At 55.9% G+C, this 14,563-nt stretch overlaps 1 protein-coding gene across 1 annotated transcript; it reads right to left on the bottom strand.

The window, feature by feature from the left end:
- Positions 1-2,008: 2,008 nt before the first annotated feature.
- On the bottom strand, positions 2,009-12,911 carry VOLCADRAFT_95261 (uncharacterized protein; the record flags this gene model as incomplete). Its single annotated transcript, XM_002954340.1, has 15 exons — positions 2,009-2,234; positions 2,847-3,015; positions 3,399-3,436; positions 3,906-4,254; positions 4,831-4,903; positions 5,590-5,843; positions 6,350-6,515; positions 6,684-7,401; positions 7,719-8,252; positions 8,505-9,178; positions 10,162-10,488; positions 10,844-11,300; positions 11,525-12,478; positions 12,596-12,726; positions 12,825-12,911. 15 exons carry the CDS (start codon positions 12,909-12,911, stop codon positions 2,009-2,011), a joined length of 5,157 nt encoding a protein of 1,718 aa, XP_002954386.1.
- Between the last annotated feature and the right edge of the window lie 1,652 nt (positions 12,912-14,563).

Here is a 14,563-nt window from a genome sequence, read left to right as displayed (position 1 = left end):
TTTAAAGTAAGCAAGGTAACGTGCAAGTAAGCGCTATATATCACCGGGCGCTTGTTCCATCAGATAAATTCTCCAGTCGTAACTCCAGATATAATTAGGGCTACATCACCTATCAGGTGCGACAATCACCCCTGTAAGGTCACGGTTATAATGCTTCCATTCAGTGACATGGAAAGTGATCACAACATCTCCAACAGCATCGCCGGTGCACACACGCAAAGCTAGGTACGATTTGGCTTGCAAAGGAAAACAGGAAACCGGAGATAGAAAGGAAAAGGAACGGCGGATGGAGCATGAATGATGAAGAAAGAGATGCGTGAATATGCATGGAGGCCATATGCAGACACACAGACACAGCAAAGCCATATATGCATGGACCTCCTCGATGGATTTCCATCCGCCACAAAGCACGCCATCGCTCAGTCAACCGCTAACCAAATCTCAACTAATTAGCAACTTCCCCCAAGAAAGTTGGGCCTTGGGCGGTGAGACGTGGAACCCACCGGCCTCGCTTGGGAGCTCAGAACGAAGTATGGTCCCCACCCTCCACGGACATATCAGCTGCACGACGGCTCGCACACTGTACACCCCGGTAGTGTACATAAACCTTGCTTTGCAGTGCTGCGGCTGCTATATGTACGTACTCGGTACATGGTTAATGCTATATAGCATTTATGCTCTGTACGATGAACTGTACGAATATACAGTAACAGTAGCATATAGATCACCTCACCCCTCCTTTCCACCACCATCAGTGTCGCCACGGCGCACTCCATTTCTCTTGCCTCATCATCTTGCCTCATCATATCTTCTTCTTACTCCCCATATAGCTTAATTAGACCTTTCCTTCTTAAGCAGCCCAAATCAGTTATGTAAATATCTAGCAGTGCTGCTGGTTAATAGCAAGCAGTGCGTCGACCCCAACATACAAAACAACCTCCCCTCGTCGCCATAGCCATATCCACCCAGACATCTTCTCAATGCAGCCAGAAGCCATGCATCATTATTACCACCAACCAAACCCTACCACCATCCGATGTGCGTGGGCGGCCATCGTATCCAGGCAAGCAATAATTCTTCCTCACGCACCCGCCATCTGGCTTTCCTAGGCAGCGGCCACCTCATCCCCAATGAATGGCCAACACGAGTGGCCGACACCCTTCCAAGCCACGTCGGCTGCACACCTTCCCAAAAGCCACGTCGATTACACACCTTCCCAAGCCGATCCAGCCAGCCACAGGCAGCGTCAACGGATCACGGAGGAGTACGCCTCCAAAGCCAATTTTAATGTATTAATGTAAACACTCTTCGCCTCTTCCTCGCACTAGCAATGGATCTCGGCTTGCGTGCTCGCGTCGCACAGTCGTCCACCCTGGCACTGTGTACAGTCCTGTGGGTTTGTGGTTAACTCCACACCCCCCACATGCATCTTACTTTGCCAGAGGGCACATAAATGCAGTACATGTGCAGTACAATGTTCAGCAGTAAATCCTATGTCCTGGAAAGGTTTCCCTCCCTCCTTCCCTCCCTCCCTCCATTCCATGTATTTATTGGTCGTCTTGCAGGTGCATGCCGAACATGAGCGCCGTACAAGGCGCTACCCTGTCTTTGTGCTTTACCTGGACGGATTCGCTGTCCAACCGCCCAGCCTTATAAGAGAGTTCTGCGCGGACTGTGATGATTGGCGACACCGTTCTTCTGCCGCCAGCAATCCGAAGCAAACGAAGCGAGTTGCCAACTAAGGAAAGAAAATCTCCGGACCTTCGGACCTTGGAACCTTCGGATCCTGCCGCACCCCCCTCCCCCCTTCCCCCCCCGTACAGGTGTCCAAAAGCGACTGACGGGCGTTAGTGCGCAGAAAGACCTGTCTTCTTCAGGGTGCCCCATGCATCCTGATACCTAAATATAGCTCCTAGCACCTCTAGCAGAAGCTTTTAATCTTCAGGGCCTTGCCGGGACGACCCGCCCGTTCAGCCCCCGTTAATCCCTGCTGTTACGTTGCCTGATTTTAATTACTGACTCCTCCTCCTGGCTTTGCCAATGCTCGCGATGTCTTTGTCGCTGCTACCGCCACATTTGCGGCTGTTGATGGTGGTGGCTGCGGTTGTTGTTGTGGCTGTTGTGGCGGTTGTGGCGGGTAGTTGTTGTTCAGTTGGTCCCTGATGGCCACCACCAGCTGGGCCGCGCTGGGCCGCAAATGCGGGTTATGAGACCAGCATGACTCGGCCAGGGACCTAATGTATTGCGAAGGGGGGGGAAGGTAAAGTAAGGGGAGTAGTAGGAGTAAGTGGTAGGGGGGTGCGTAAGGGGGGTTTAGGATTTAGGAAAGGGGTTCTCGGGACGTCAAGGAGAGGCGGCAACGAGACGGGGACGGGGGCGGCGGATGATGTATGTATGGTGAAAAGGAACCAGGAGGAGGATTTGGTTGGCCTCCCCGAGGGCGAGCGCATGTGCATGTGCGCCGGCAAGCTGCTGTGGCGCACTTAACGACGGAGATATAAAAATTGTGTTGTATATGTGCATGCTGCATGTCGCGATGCCTTCTTTCCTCTCTTTCCTCTCTTTCCTCTCTTTCCTCTCTTTCCTCTCTTTCCTCTCTTTCCTCGCGGTATGTACTACTGGGAAAGGAACATGGTATCACGTGTGACTGGATTATGTGCCGGCCGTGCGCGCGGTCCACGTGCTTCGTCCAATGTGTACGGCCGTACAGGCTAGCACTACCCAGCAGGCCCCTTACACACTCACACAAACGCATAATAAAAAGCGCGCTCTTTCATACATACATCCGTACACACATACGCACCTACCTACATACATACATACATTCGTAGACACACTCTTATCACCTGTATTGCGCTGGCACCCAGGCGGGAAAAAGCGGTCGTGTTCCCGCCATTACCAGCCGGCTTATGCGGTCCGAGGGCAGGGTCCCGAATGGCCGCCGGGCCCCAGTCACCACCTCCAGCATCACCACACCGAAGCTGTACACGTCCGAAGCGGCAGTGAGACGGGAGCCTAACAACAATGGCAACAACAACAATAACAGCAATAACAGCAATAACAATGAGGGAGGGTGAGGGGCTGCCGCCTTGATAACGGAGGGCGGCATGGCAAAATGGTTGGGTAACTGGAGGGTAAATACGGAAGGGCGACGTTACGTATGCATGTATGCACGTATGTATGCACGTACGAAAGTGCATGCGGAACAGCGGGAAGATGGTGAGCAGGTGTGGGGTTTGCGGGGGGGTTTTATGCGGTGGAGGAGGAGGTGGTATTGGAAAGGGCTGCGAGGGAGGCGGAGGCCGGCCTCCATGTGCAATTGCCTCTCCCTTAGCATAACGGTGTGTAACCAACCAACCACCAACAGCAATCACCAACCACGCATCCTATTATCTTACCGTTGCCACGTAAGGCCTCGGGGGACATGTGGTCCACTCTGGTGGGCGCACGCAGGAGTTGGGAGTTGGGAGTTGGGAGTTGACCGTTAGGTGTTGGGTGATTGGCCGTTGCCTCACGAGGTTGTAAGGGGGTAGCAGCGCCGGCTGCGACTGCGGCCGCGGCAGCACAGCAACCCCCCCTTGGCGTCTACCTCCCTCTTGATCTTTAAGAGGGGTATTATCCGTCCAAGTACCCCCCCCCATGCCCCCCCCTTCGACAACCTATTTCGGACAGCCTTCGGGCCCCTCAGTTTCACTCTCATGACCATAGGAATAGGAAAAGCTGGCTCTTTCCCAGCATGGCATGACCTCCATACAAAACATGGGCAGTGCTGACTTCCTCTTTATATCCTTTATTGCCGAGGACGTCGGTACAAAATTATGTTAATAGCCTTTAAGATAAGCCTGAAAGAAACGATATTGGAGTTGGGTAGCAGCGAAATGTTGGTCAACGCCGTACGTACTCACGTGCCGCAAGCCTGGTCTTGTACGGCGTAACGCCTGCCGGTGTTGGCAAGGGGCCCACGAGGCCCTAGGCAAGAGCCAGTGGGAACGAATCCCAGTCCTCCTCCTCCTCCTCCTCCTCCGCCTCCCCCTTCTGCCGGCATTGACTGTTGACGGTGATAGCAGTGCTGCTGGGGGTGCTGCTGGCGGCGGTGTACGGATTGCTGGTGGCGGTGCACGCTGTCCTTATCGTCCTTCTCTTCCTCCATCATCACCAGCGCGAGTCCAAAGTCCGCGAGCTTGGTGGTGAAGCCCCGGGGGTCGCCCCGCGTGGGGTTGCGGGACTTGAGCAGGATGTTTCCGGGCTTGAGGTCTGTTAGGTGGGGGAATTTAGAGCGGGTTTTAGGGTTTTAATTGGTTTTAAGGAGTTGTGGATTGGGGGCAACGGGGCCCCGCGTGTGCGGGTGGGTGTGCGGGGCCGGGGGGAGAGTTTTGGAAAGAGGATGAGGCAGGGGGGAACGGGCCCCAGGGCGCGACCCACCCGGAGCTTAGGTGTGGGCTTGGGTGTAAGCGAGCCGGGGGTTTCGGAACCAGGAGGAGAGTTGCCGGGGTCTCGTGGCCCAAGCGGGGGGGCCGAGGTGAGGTGAAATCCATTTCGCAAGTGCGGGTAGGAAGTAGTACCCAACGGGGGCCCCCGGCTCCAGGGAAGCCGGCATGCAGTATGGACTAGGTCAACCCAGTTTGTGAGAAGGTAAACCGAGGGGCCATACGGCACCCAGCATCACTGGGTTGAGCTCTTGGAGGCGTGCAACCTCTCCTCCCCCCTCCACACCTTCCTTCCCCGTAACTCTCCCTCCCCCTCCCTTCCCCCCAACACACCAATACACACATACCCACACACGCCCTCCACCCCTTTTTCCCCCTCCTGCGTCCACCCACTCCCCCGCACCTCTGTGCAGTATGTTTCTGCCGTGGAGATACCTCAGTGCCAGAGCCACCTCCAGAAGAGTCAAGTACACGGACTGTACGGCAGGACAGGAAAAGGGCGCCGGTGGGAGGCGCGCAAGGGGGACCTGTCAGGTCTGGAGGTGTGTGTTGGGGTGTCTGGACATGGCGGGCACGGTAGGTGGAGAGCGAGGAGGACCAGAGGGAAGGGGGCCCATTGTAGGGCTCTAGGGAGGGATAAGGGATAAGGGCAGGATGAGGTGCCACTTGGCTGTCGGAGGAATGGCCTAGTCTGGACTGTCCAGTGCGGTAATTGTTCCTAACAGATTCAGAGAATGAGGGGCGGGACACTGCAACTGCACAATGTTGGCAATGTTGATGTAAAGTCGTAAGTCAAGAATATTAATGCAGCAGGCACTCTTTATGCGGCGACCAGACAAGAAAGGCACGCCAAAGGAGGGTTAATTCACTCCCTTCTTTAGTTCGTCTCTTCTTTAGGGGAACCGAAGGGGACTCACACCCGGGTGCCATACCCCAATTCCTCCTCGAGAGCAAGTGTATATGTGTTTTCGTGTGTTGTTTCTGTGTATGTGTGTATGTATGTCATAATTGCTTCACAACACAAATATTAAGAAGTGCTGACGATGGCGGTGTTGTGTGTGCGTGTGTGTACGGCAGTTGTGTTTTTTGCGTTTCGGGTCTTGAAAGAACTGAAACTCCGTTTCCCGTGTGGTTGATAACTCAACCCCCCTGCCCCTCTCACCCTCATGTGCGCGAGAATGTGGACTCCAGAGTCTTCCGAGATGTTTGGATTCACCGCCGTCACGGCCGCGGATGACATCGCCGGGAGCGCTGCTGACGTCACCGCCATGACACGCTGATCCGACCCGTGGGTCATTGCCTCCGTGGCTGCTACCGCTCCCATCCGGTTTGGGAAGGCCCCCTGAGTGAGCGCCGTGTACAGGGATCCCAGATCGCAGAACGTCATGCATACGGCGCTGCACACTCGCGAGTACTCTGCGGACAGGAACAGCCAATAGGTTCACCCAGGAAGTGGACGTGGACGTGAAGTGGACGTGGAAGTGAACTGGAAGTGAAGTGGAGTGGAAGTGAAGTGGAAGTGAAGTGGAAGTGGATATGGATACAAACAGTCGAAAACTGAAGAGGGATTCTTAGATGGAGGTGGAGGGGTACCCGCACGGTGCTGCTAGGCAACCTGACAGGACAATTGCAGCTGGCCAGGACAAGCTAATATAGCCCTACCTGAAACCCTGCGCTTCAGCCCCCCAGCCCCAGCGTGGAGTTCACGCATTTTTGTCTTTATGCCTCGTGCCCTAGGTTGTTGTGTGATGTGAAAAAAAGGATGAGGACATGGCTTGGTCGTCTTGCCTCCTACCGCCCTTCCCACCTTCCCCTCTTCTAATCCCGGACCAACGTTTTCCCGTTTCACCTCATTTCCCGTTCCCCCGGTGGCATGATGGCATCCCTGACTTTCCCTTCGCCACGTCAGCGAGCACGCTTACCAGCGCGTGTATTGTCGTACACAGTGCCCGTGCTGGATTCACATGATGGCCCCATCAGCTTTTCTTCTTGCAGTACCTCCCAGTGGTGCCGTAACTGATACACAGGCGTCCCGCCATCGGGTGTCGTACAAGTCACCAGAACCACATTGTTGTAGGTGCCGTACACCTGCAGTACAGGTCCGCGAGGTTGGTGGCAGGCATGCAACAACCCGGTGCCATGTACACTCACATATTCCGATGTTCCGAACGTTGCCCAACAGCAACCAACAAGCACTCAACACCTATTATTTTCCAACATCTACCCTATCACGCCATTTTTCGTTCTCTCACTCACCTGTACGATGTTTGGATGGCTTATGGACGTCAGCATTGCAAGCTCCGTAGCGCTCTGCAACAGCGACCGTTGTGCACGGACTTGTTGCCGTACAGCCTCCGCTGCCAGTACGGCACCAAAATTCGTGTTACCACTACTTGACACTCCGAGTGCTGGTGCTGCTCCTCCAGCTCTTATGCCCTTAGGTAAAGTTCCGACTGATCCTCCGAAACCAGCAGCCGTAGCAGCCGCAGCTGTTGCATGCCGTTGAAGGTTGAAGTTTTCCCGCAACATGCCGCCACAGCGCGCTTGCTGCCGAGGTTCCGCCGCCGGCCACGCCAAAAGCTGGTCAACAAAGTCCTCGACGTTAAACCCGGAGGGAAGCTCCAGCAATTTAACCGTCACTTCCAGCCCACCCGCCATCTGGCCCAGAAACACAGACCCGCCGCCCCCTTGCCCCAACTTGGCCACCAGCTGGAGATCCGCCACGTCAGCATCCTCAGAATCAATGCCGTACATTGACATTTGTTGGTGGGGTGGTTGTGAGGGTGGCAATAACGCCGCCGGGGAAGTGATGGTAGTGGTGGTAGTGGCGGTTCTGCCAGCTGGGGCGGCTCCGAGACCAAATCCGGCAGCAATGGCAGCGGCAGTAGCAGTGGCGGCACCCGTAGCAGCAGCACTTGTAATGCCGGTGGTGTGGCTGTGGCCCCAACCACCTTGATAGCCAGGAGCTGTATGCCTGCAGAGGGGAACAGGGCCCGGTGGACGCAGCCGTCTCCCTGAGGCTTTTTCTAGTCTGTTAAAATAACCTCACACTTTTGCACTTTTAAGGCAGCTCCGGGCCTCTGACTACTCTCTCTCTCTCCCTCTCTCCCCCTCACTCCCCCTCTCTCTCTCCCTCTCTCCCTTCTTCTTTCCCTCTCTCCCCCTCACTCTTTTCTTTTCACCTTCTTCTCTCCCTCTCTCTCCGACACGCCTTGTTGCCCCCCCAACCTGACATTTATCTGTGTATGTGTGTCTGTACAACGTCAAGGTCTCGTACATCGCATTCCGTACCTGGTGACCCCCACCAAAGCGTTGCAGCCGTCAGCAATAACCGGGGTCGCCGTACTGCCGGCGCCGTCGGCGCCGCCACGCAAATGCGCCGCCACGCTCTGTAAAGGCCGCGATGCCGTATCCGGCAAGGAGAGAAAGGCACCGCCCCCGACAGCGGCAGCAGCCATGGCGGCGGCGGCGGCATTTGCGGCATTGGCGGCGGCAGTCGTGATGCTGTCCCGTACACTAGTTACCAGAGCACCTAGCTGCTGTTGGCAGCTGCTAAGCGGCTCCGTCCCGACGTCGCATATGACAATCACTGATGCGGCGCGGCGGATGACTTCAGCTTGTTGATCTGATGCCACCACCGGCTGCGGTCCGCTGGCGAATTGTCTGCTGGTTAGCAAGTCCCGAAAGAGGTCCGTATCAGCAGCGGTGTTTGCATGCACCCCTGCCGCCGCCGCCGCCGCCGCCGTCTCCGTCGCCGTCATTTGCACCAACAAGTCGCCGGCGGAGGCGCTGCCGCCATCGCATAACGACGCGTCCACGTTAGGGCTGCGGTACGGCAGAAAGGCGAATTCGTGCGCATTGTGGGTTGTGTTCGGCACGCGTCCGTCGCCCACCGGCATCTTTTGCCGGTCGCTAGGGGTCCTGGCCGTCGCCGCCGCCGCCGCCGCCAAGGCGACGCCACCACCACCGCTACCACCACCACCACCGCCGCCACCACCGCCGCCACCACCGCAGCTGACGTCGCCACCGGTCAGGCCAATGACCGTACGGAAGCACCTCCGTATGATGGTGGCTGACCGCGAACGCGATGAGATGGAGAGGTTATGAAACGGCATATCGGGCGAGGAGCCTATGCCGCCACCACCCAGGCTGACAGCACCTTCACCGCTGCCACCGCGTCGCCCGCCTCCGCCTCCACTGCCGTCCAGGGGCTCCAGGGGCGCCAGTAGGGACCGGGTCGCGGGGGAGCTGGCAAATGGCTTTGCGCGCGTAGGTTTATGCAGTACAGCGCCACCCGGCGGGGCGCTATCAGCCAGGCTGGCGCCGGCATAAGAACCGCTGCCGCCACCACCGCCGCCACCACCGCAGCTGACGTCGCCACCGGTCAGGCCAATGACCGTACGGAAGCACCTCCGTATGATGGTGGCTGACCGCGAACGCGATGAGATGGAGAGGTTATGAAACGGCATATCGGGCGAGGAGCCTATGCCGCCACCACCCAGGCTGACAGCACCTTCACCGCTGCCACCGCGTCGCCCGCCTCCGCCTCCACTGCCGTCCAGGGGCTCCAGGGGCGCCAGTAGGGACCGGGTCGCGGGGGAGCTGGCAAATGGCTTTGCGCGCGTAGGTTTATGCAGTACAGCGCCACCCGGCGGGGCGCTATCAGCCAGGCTGGCGCCGGCATAAGAACCGCTGCCGCCACCACCGCCGCCGCCGCCGGCGCCGGCAGTGGACGATACCACTGGCAGCGGCTGGGGGGAGATAATGCTGGTGCCGATGGTAGTGCTGGTCGCGGTACGGTGGTCGCCGGACGTCAAATCACTGCCTAGAGCTGAACTACTCATAATCGTGCCCGTGCCAACGTCGACTGTAGCAGGCTCCCGACTACTACTGGGATACGGGCCACCGACGCCACCACCACCGCCACCATCACCACCGCCGCTGACGCCACTGCTGACGCCAGCGACAGTGCCGCCGCCACTAGTGACGGCGGCAACGCTGAGGTGACTCCCCATCCCACTGTACGGCGGCTGTACGATAGCGAAAGCGCCTGGCGCGCCCCGCCGCAGCGTTCCCAGTTCGCTGGAGAAGTCGCCCGAGGTCATTTTGGGAACAACAGCCCGGCACAGCACCTTATAAATGTGAAGATAGAGGGAGAGGGGGAGAGAGGGAGGGGGAAAAAGATGAAGAGCGAAAGGCATGGTAATTGGAAGGAGTAGGGGGAACGTGCTGGGCTGTGTTTAGGAGCGTGGGGCATGGCGTATTGACTTGGGGGGTATTTTTACCTTTTTTCACCTTTGTACATCATAATTGAACATTTGCCGGAGAGCGCGGCACAACGGCTGGAAACTGGTAAAACAGACATCGCGACAGGCAAAGCCAAAGCAAAGCCGGATAAAAAAATGATGGGACGGGGTTCGCGCGCAGGGCATTATGTTATTGGCTATGGGGGATGGCCACGGACATAGTCCATGAGTACATTCTGCTTGTACTTGATCGCCCGGCATGACGTGCTAGCAGGACCAGAAAACGTTGGTTCCTATCCTGTTAATATATCGCAGGGCCCTTACTTTGAAGATGCATTTTGGATTTTCCTTAGGGGGTTCATCAATGCATGCCCCTCGAGTCCTTCCTTATAACTTGAATTCTACGAATGCCCCAACCTGTTTCCCACACATAATTATTATAGAGATAAATACACAACAGACATACAGATATGTACGGCATTACTCACTCTGTTCAGCAGGTTTTGGCAGCTGTCCTTCACCGCCTCCACCAGCTGCCCCGGAAGACGGTGGGGTAAGCACACGTAGAAACCCAGAGTCACGCCGTCGCCGGCATCGATACCCACAAGCACCAAGGACTTGACGGCGCCGCCGTTGCCGTAGCCAGCAGCTGCTGCTGCGGCTGCAGCAGTGGGCTCCGTACAGCTTCTACAGCCGTACAAGGACCCCGGCTGGCCAGATGAATCAGCTGGAACGCTGGCCAGTTGGGATACAGGAGGCAATGAACTGGAGGATCCCATGAGCAGACAGACGTCTCGGGAAGGCTGGTTCACGTCCTGAAAAGTAAAAAGTGAAAAGGGGCCCGGGGGTTGCGGCTTGGGGTGGCGACGATCCTCCTGTGGTGGCGGTGGCGGTTATTTCCTGGGCTCCTATATAGCCTATAGGGTAGGTAGGAGCCTGGGTTCGTCGGAGATTTCTTTGTTACTAGGTGTTAACAAGATAGTCTCTTGTCACCGTAAGAGGTCCCTCCCTCTCTTCTACTTCTTTTCGTTGCACTTCTACTCAGTCCTATAACACCCACCCACCCACCCACCCACAGCTACGGACCCTAGGAGACACACGTTTGTGTAGCACACACTTTATGTTTTGCTTTTTTTCTCCCATCCTGCCAAGTCCTCTGCACTAACTCACCTGCACAAACCGAGCGCAGTCCTGCACCGCAATGCCGTACATCCGCGGCTGCTGCATCTGCAGTCGCAGCAGCAGGCTGTACGACAACTGGAAGGGACGGGCAACCAAGGACCCCCCCGCCGCCTCACAGGCCGTCGCCACACATCCGGGGCTCAGGAGCCTCAGCGGCTGATGATGCTGATGATGCTGATGATGCTGATGCAACAACTGCGGCTGCAGATCCCTGACGGCGGCAGCGGCTGTGTCGCTGCACTCCGGGGGAAACCCCTCAAACCCCAACACCGAAGCCTCAGCTTCGCTGCTACACCCCTGCGGAAGTGGTGGCGGTGATCTTCCACTGCTGGGTTGGGGAACAGTAGCGACGCCATGAGCAATGGAGGTAGGGCCAGAGGCCGCATGTGTGTCTCCCCCAGTTTCAGTGCTGGACTTGGGAGGTGTGTTTTGTGATGTGGGGTCCCTGTCCGAAAGCAGCGGGGGATGAGGGGAAAGGGATGAGAGGGTGCTTTGGCGCAGTGCGTGAGGTAGGGTGCTAGCTAGGAATGGCGGAGGGGTACGGCGAGCGCTTTCCTCAATGCTGCAGTAAAAACATGGAATATGCCACTGTTGATGTCAGTCAGGTTGCATGGCGTGCACATAGCCACGGACCCCCCGCGCCAGTGAACCCCCGACCCAAGACCCCACCAGGGTGTGGTGGTGAGGTCTCGGAGAAGAAAGGTTGGCAGGGCATTCGGCGGCGCATCATCGGGGATAGACGCAAGGCCCTGCTGCCGCTCCTGCTGCGGCGTCGGTAGTAGCGGCGGGAATGGTTGCTGCTGCAGCGACTGCGATGGGGGTGTCAGGGGCATTGGTAATTGTTGCGGTGCCTGATGCGGTGTTGGCGGCTGGCCGACGTGGCGGCTCGGCGAGTAGTGGCAGCCGTACGGTGCACCCGACAGGCCCAACATGAATGCTGTCGTGGCATCAGCGTCCGCCACGAGCGCCGCACGTACGACAGGTTCCAGCAGGAATCGCTGTCGTACATGGTACGACACCACATCGCATAATTCCGCGAGGGTCTCACGTAGGCTGGCGGCTGCGGAGAGCCTCCCCAGGGAGTTTGCGAGGCAGCGCAGGGAGGGCAGATCTGGGGTAAGGGCTAACGACAGGGCTATGCCTAGTCGACCGAGCTGTTGCTCGCGGCGCCGAAGAAAATCGCTCGAGGAATCGTTGTTCCCTTGCTCATCTTCTGTTGCCCGTATGTGACCGTTCCCTGGAGCATTTGCGCCTGCTGGACGCCGCTTCGAGTGGCCTTCGGGTGTCAACATCAACAAACCAATGCGATCTGCGCCGCTGGAAAGCGGCACGAGTGCAATTGACTTGGCGTTCGCGTTACCAGAGGAAAGATACTGTACTCTCGACCCCCGTTTTGCATCGTTGCACTTGAGCTCGAAAAATGAGCTGTCGATGTCCAGTTGATTTGCTGTTTGATTCCTCCTGGCAGATATTCCTTTGCCCTCGGGCATCGCAGCCGGTTTTAATGTGATTGGGTTGTCGCCGCGGCATTCAACGGCTGGACCAGGCAGAGCAGCGCTCTGGACGCCGGAGGTGCTGACAAGTAGAAGCTCATACTTGCCATCCTCCCTAGATATGTAAAGTCTGCAATGAGAGTCAAGAGGCATCGTGCGTTAGGGTAGCACATTCCTATAATGAAGGTATGTGCATTCCGATTTGTCATGCATGTACTTAAGAATAATTTCGCTTCCATATGCCTACCTAATGGAAGCATGAAGAAGACGGGACGCGACATCCAACTGCAACATGCAGCGTTGCATCCAGTCATATCCACCGCCTTTCCAGTCTGCCGCTTTGTTTGCGTCTTGCAACACGTCAAGAAAGTCCTGCGACTGCAGCGCACAGCACCATAGATCATCTATAAAATGATATGATGTAATGGTAAGAAACGTAGAGAACTTTATTGCTTAGCGCAGCCCATTCAGCACACCTGGGCTCCTTGCGACGAGGAGCATCCCTGCCCAAACTCCACCAGCGGGACAAATTTGCTCCGGAAGCAGCAAAAAACGCTTTCCATAACTTATAGAAAGCTTTTGCTGCCTAGCTATTGACTAATTATAACCGACATGGGGCAAATACTGAGGTTTCTGCAGTTTTAGTTTTTAAGCAATACTGCGTCTCTTCCTTCTTCAAGTTAGCGGTTAAAAATGTAATGTCTTGTGGCAGAAAGCCATCATGCTTGCCACAGTACGGATTGCAATAGACGGCACCATGCACCGCTGACTATTCCCTCACAGAGTGGCATGGCGCAATTTCACACTTAAAATCGACTTATACTATGTACTCGTACTGGAAAGGATGCCTAGCAAGGTTAAAGGGCGCACCCTGCAGGAACAGAATCCATACGGAAATTATTCTTGAAGGCCAACGCTGTCACCTAAACCTCGCATCCCCGCTGCCATGGAATCACACAAGTCCTAAACGTTCAAGCTATAACGTCGTTGGCGCCGCATTTTTAGCTGTTCGCTTCGTCTTGTACGGTATCGTAATACCGTATCACGGGCAAAGTTTAGCGTCCTTGTATATTTGTGGGCACTATACTGGTGAGCAAGAATCTTAGTATATCACAAAATTGATATGATAATTTCCCGAGATTTATTCTCAATACGAATAAATCAGCGAGGACAGCATCGTTGTCAAGGTGCTTCACTATTGATGGTAACAGCCCAGCGGTATCGGGTAACGTCACGTTACGTTTTCACTTCCTTTGGGTCAGGGAGTGCGTGTCTGAGATTGTCAGCACGAGTGCCTCTTCAAGCAATATCGTTGTATTCGTCAGCTAACAACACAAAAACGCACAAAAACGCCATCGAGTCCTAGTCGGGACACCCAGTAAAATAGAGATCGGTTGCGCGTAACGCGGCATTGCAGCTAAAAGCCGTGCACGTTTACTCTTATCCTTACTACGAGCAGCGCAAATCTATGAGTTTACATATGTAAGATTCGTTTACAGTTCTTCGGCTGCGACTGCTGTTGAAGGTGGAAGGCGAAAGGCCGCTTCTCCCCAACAACAAAGCTTTTTTTGAGAAGCACATGGAAACGGCAATAGACTGCTGACAAGTTCATCTGCGAACAGGTCGTTACCGGCTGCAGTCGTTGTTGTGTGCTAGGGAGGCGCTCCTTGTAGCGCTGCACTCGACCCGATCCAGATCCTCTGTTTGTAACGATCTCTTCACCACAGACCGGCCGACAAAACGGCCAAGAAAATGGCCAACTAAACGGCTAACGAACTCACCAAGACGTGAGCAAACGGGCAACATAAAGGCAGCGGAAAGCTCTCGTGCCCTCCTGTCTTGGACGGGCCCCAAAAGTTCTGCGGCAGCTGCCCCTCCTAGACACACGACCGAGAACGCACGCCGCCGTACAGGCCGTACACACCGCAAGCCGTTAGTTTAGGTTAGTTAAATCACTTTGAGTGCATTTCGCAGTGGGTTTAGAAGCTAGGCAGAAGGAAAAGATTTTTACCTTGCTCGAACCATCGGCGCAACAACCCACAACACAACAATCCGCAACCCGCGGGCAACTGCAGGACCCAGGTGTGCAGGACCAGGTGGCGAACAACTGATTTATTAAATGTTCTGTATACATGTTTGCATGCATGTGCGTGTCTCTGTTTGGATGTGTACGTGTACGAATGTGAGAAGAGCTTAGCAACGGTAAGAATACCTT

The sequence above is a fragment of the Volvox carteri genome, assembly GCF_000143455.1.
Source record: "Volvox carteri f. nagariensis unplaced genomic scaffold VOLCAscaffold_42, whole genome shotgun sequence".
In the NCBI taxonomy this organism is placed as follows: Eukaryota; Viridiplantae; Chlorophyta; class Chlorophyceae; order Chlamydomonadales; family Volvocaceae; genus Volvox; species Volvox carteri.
This window is presented reverse-complemented; position numbering and strand designations above follow the sequence as displayed.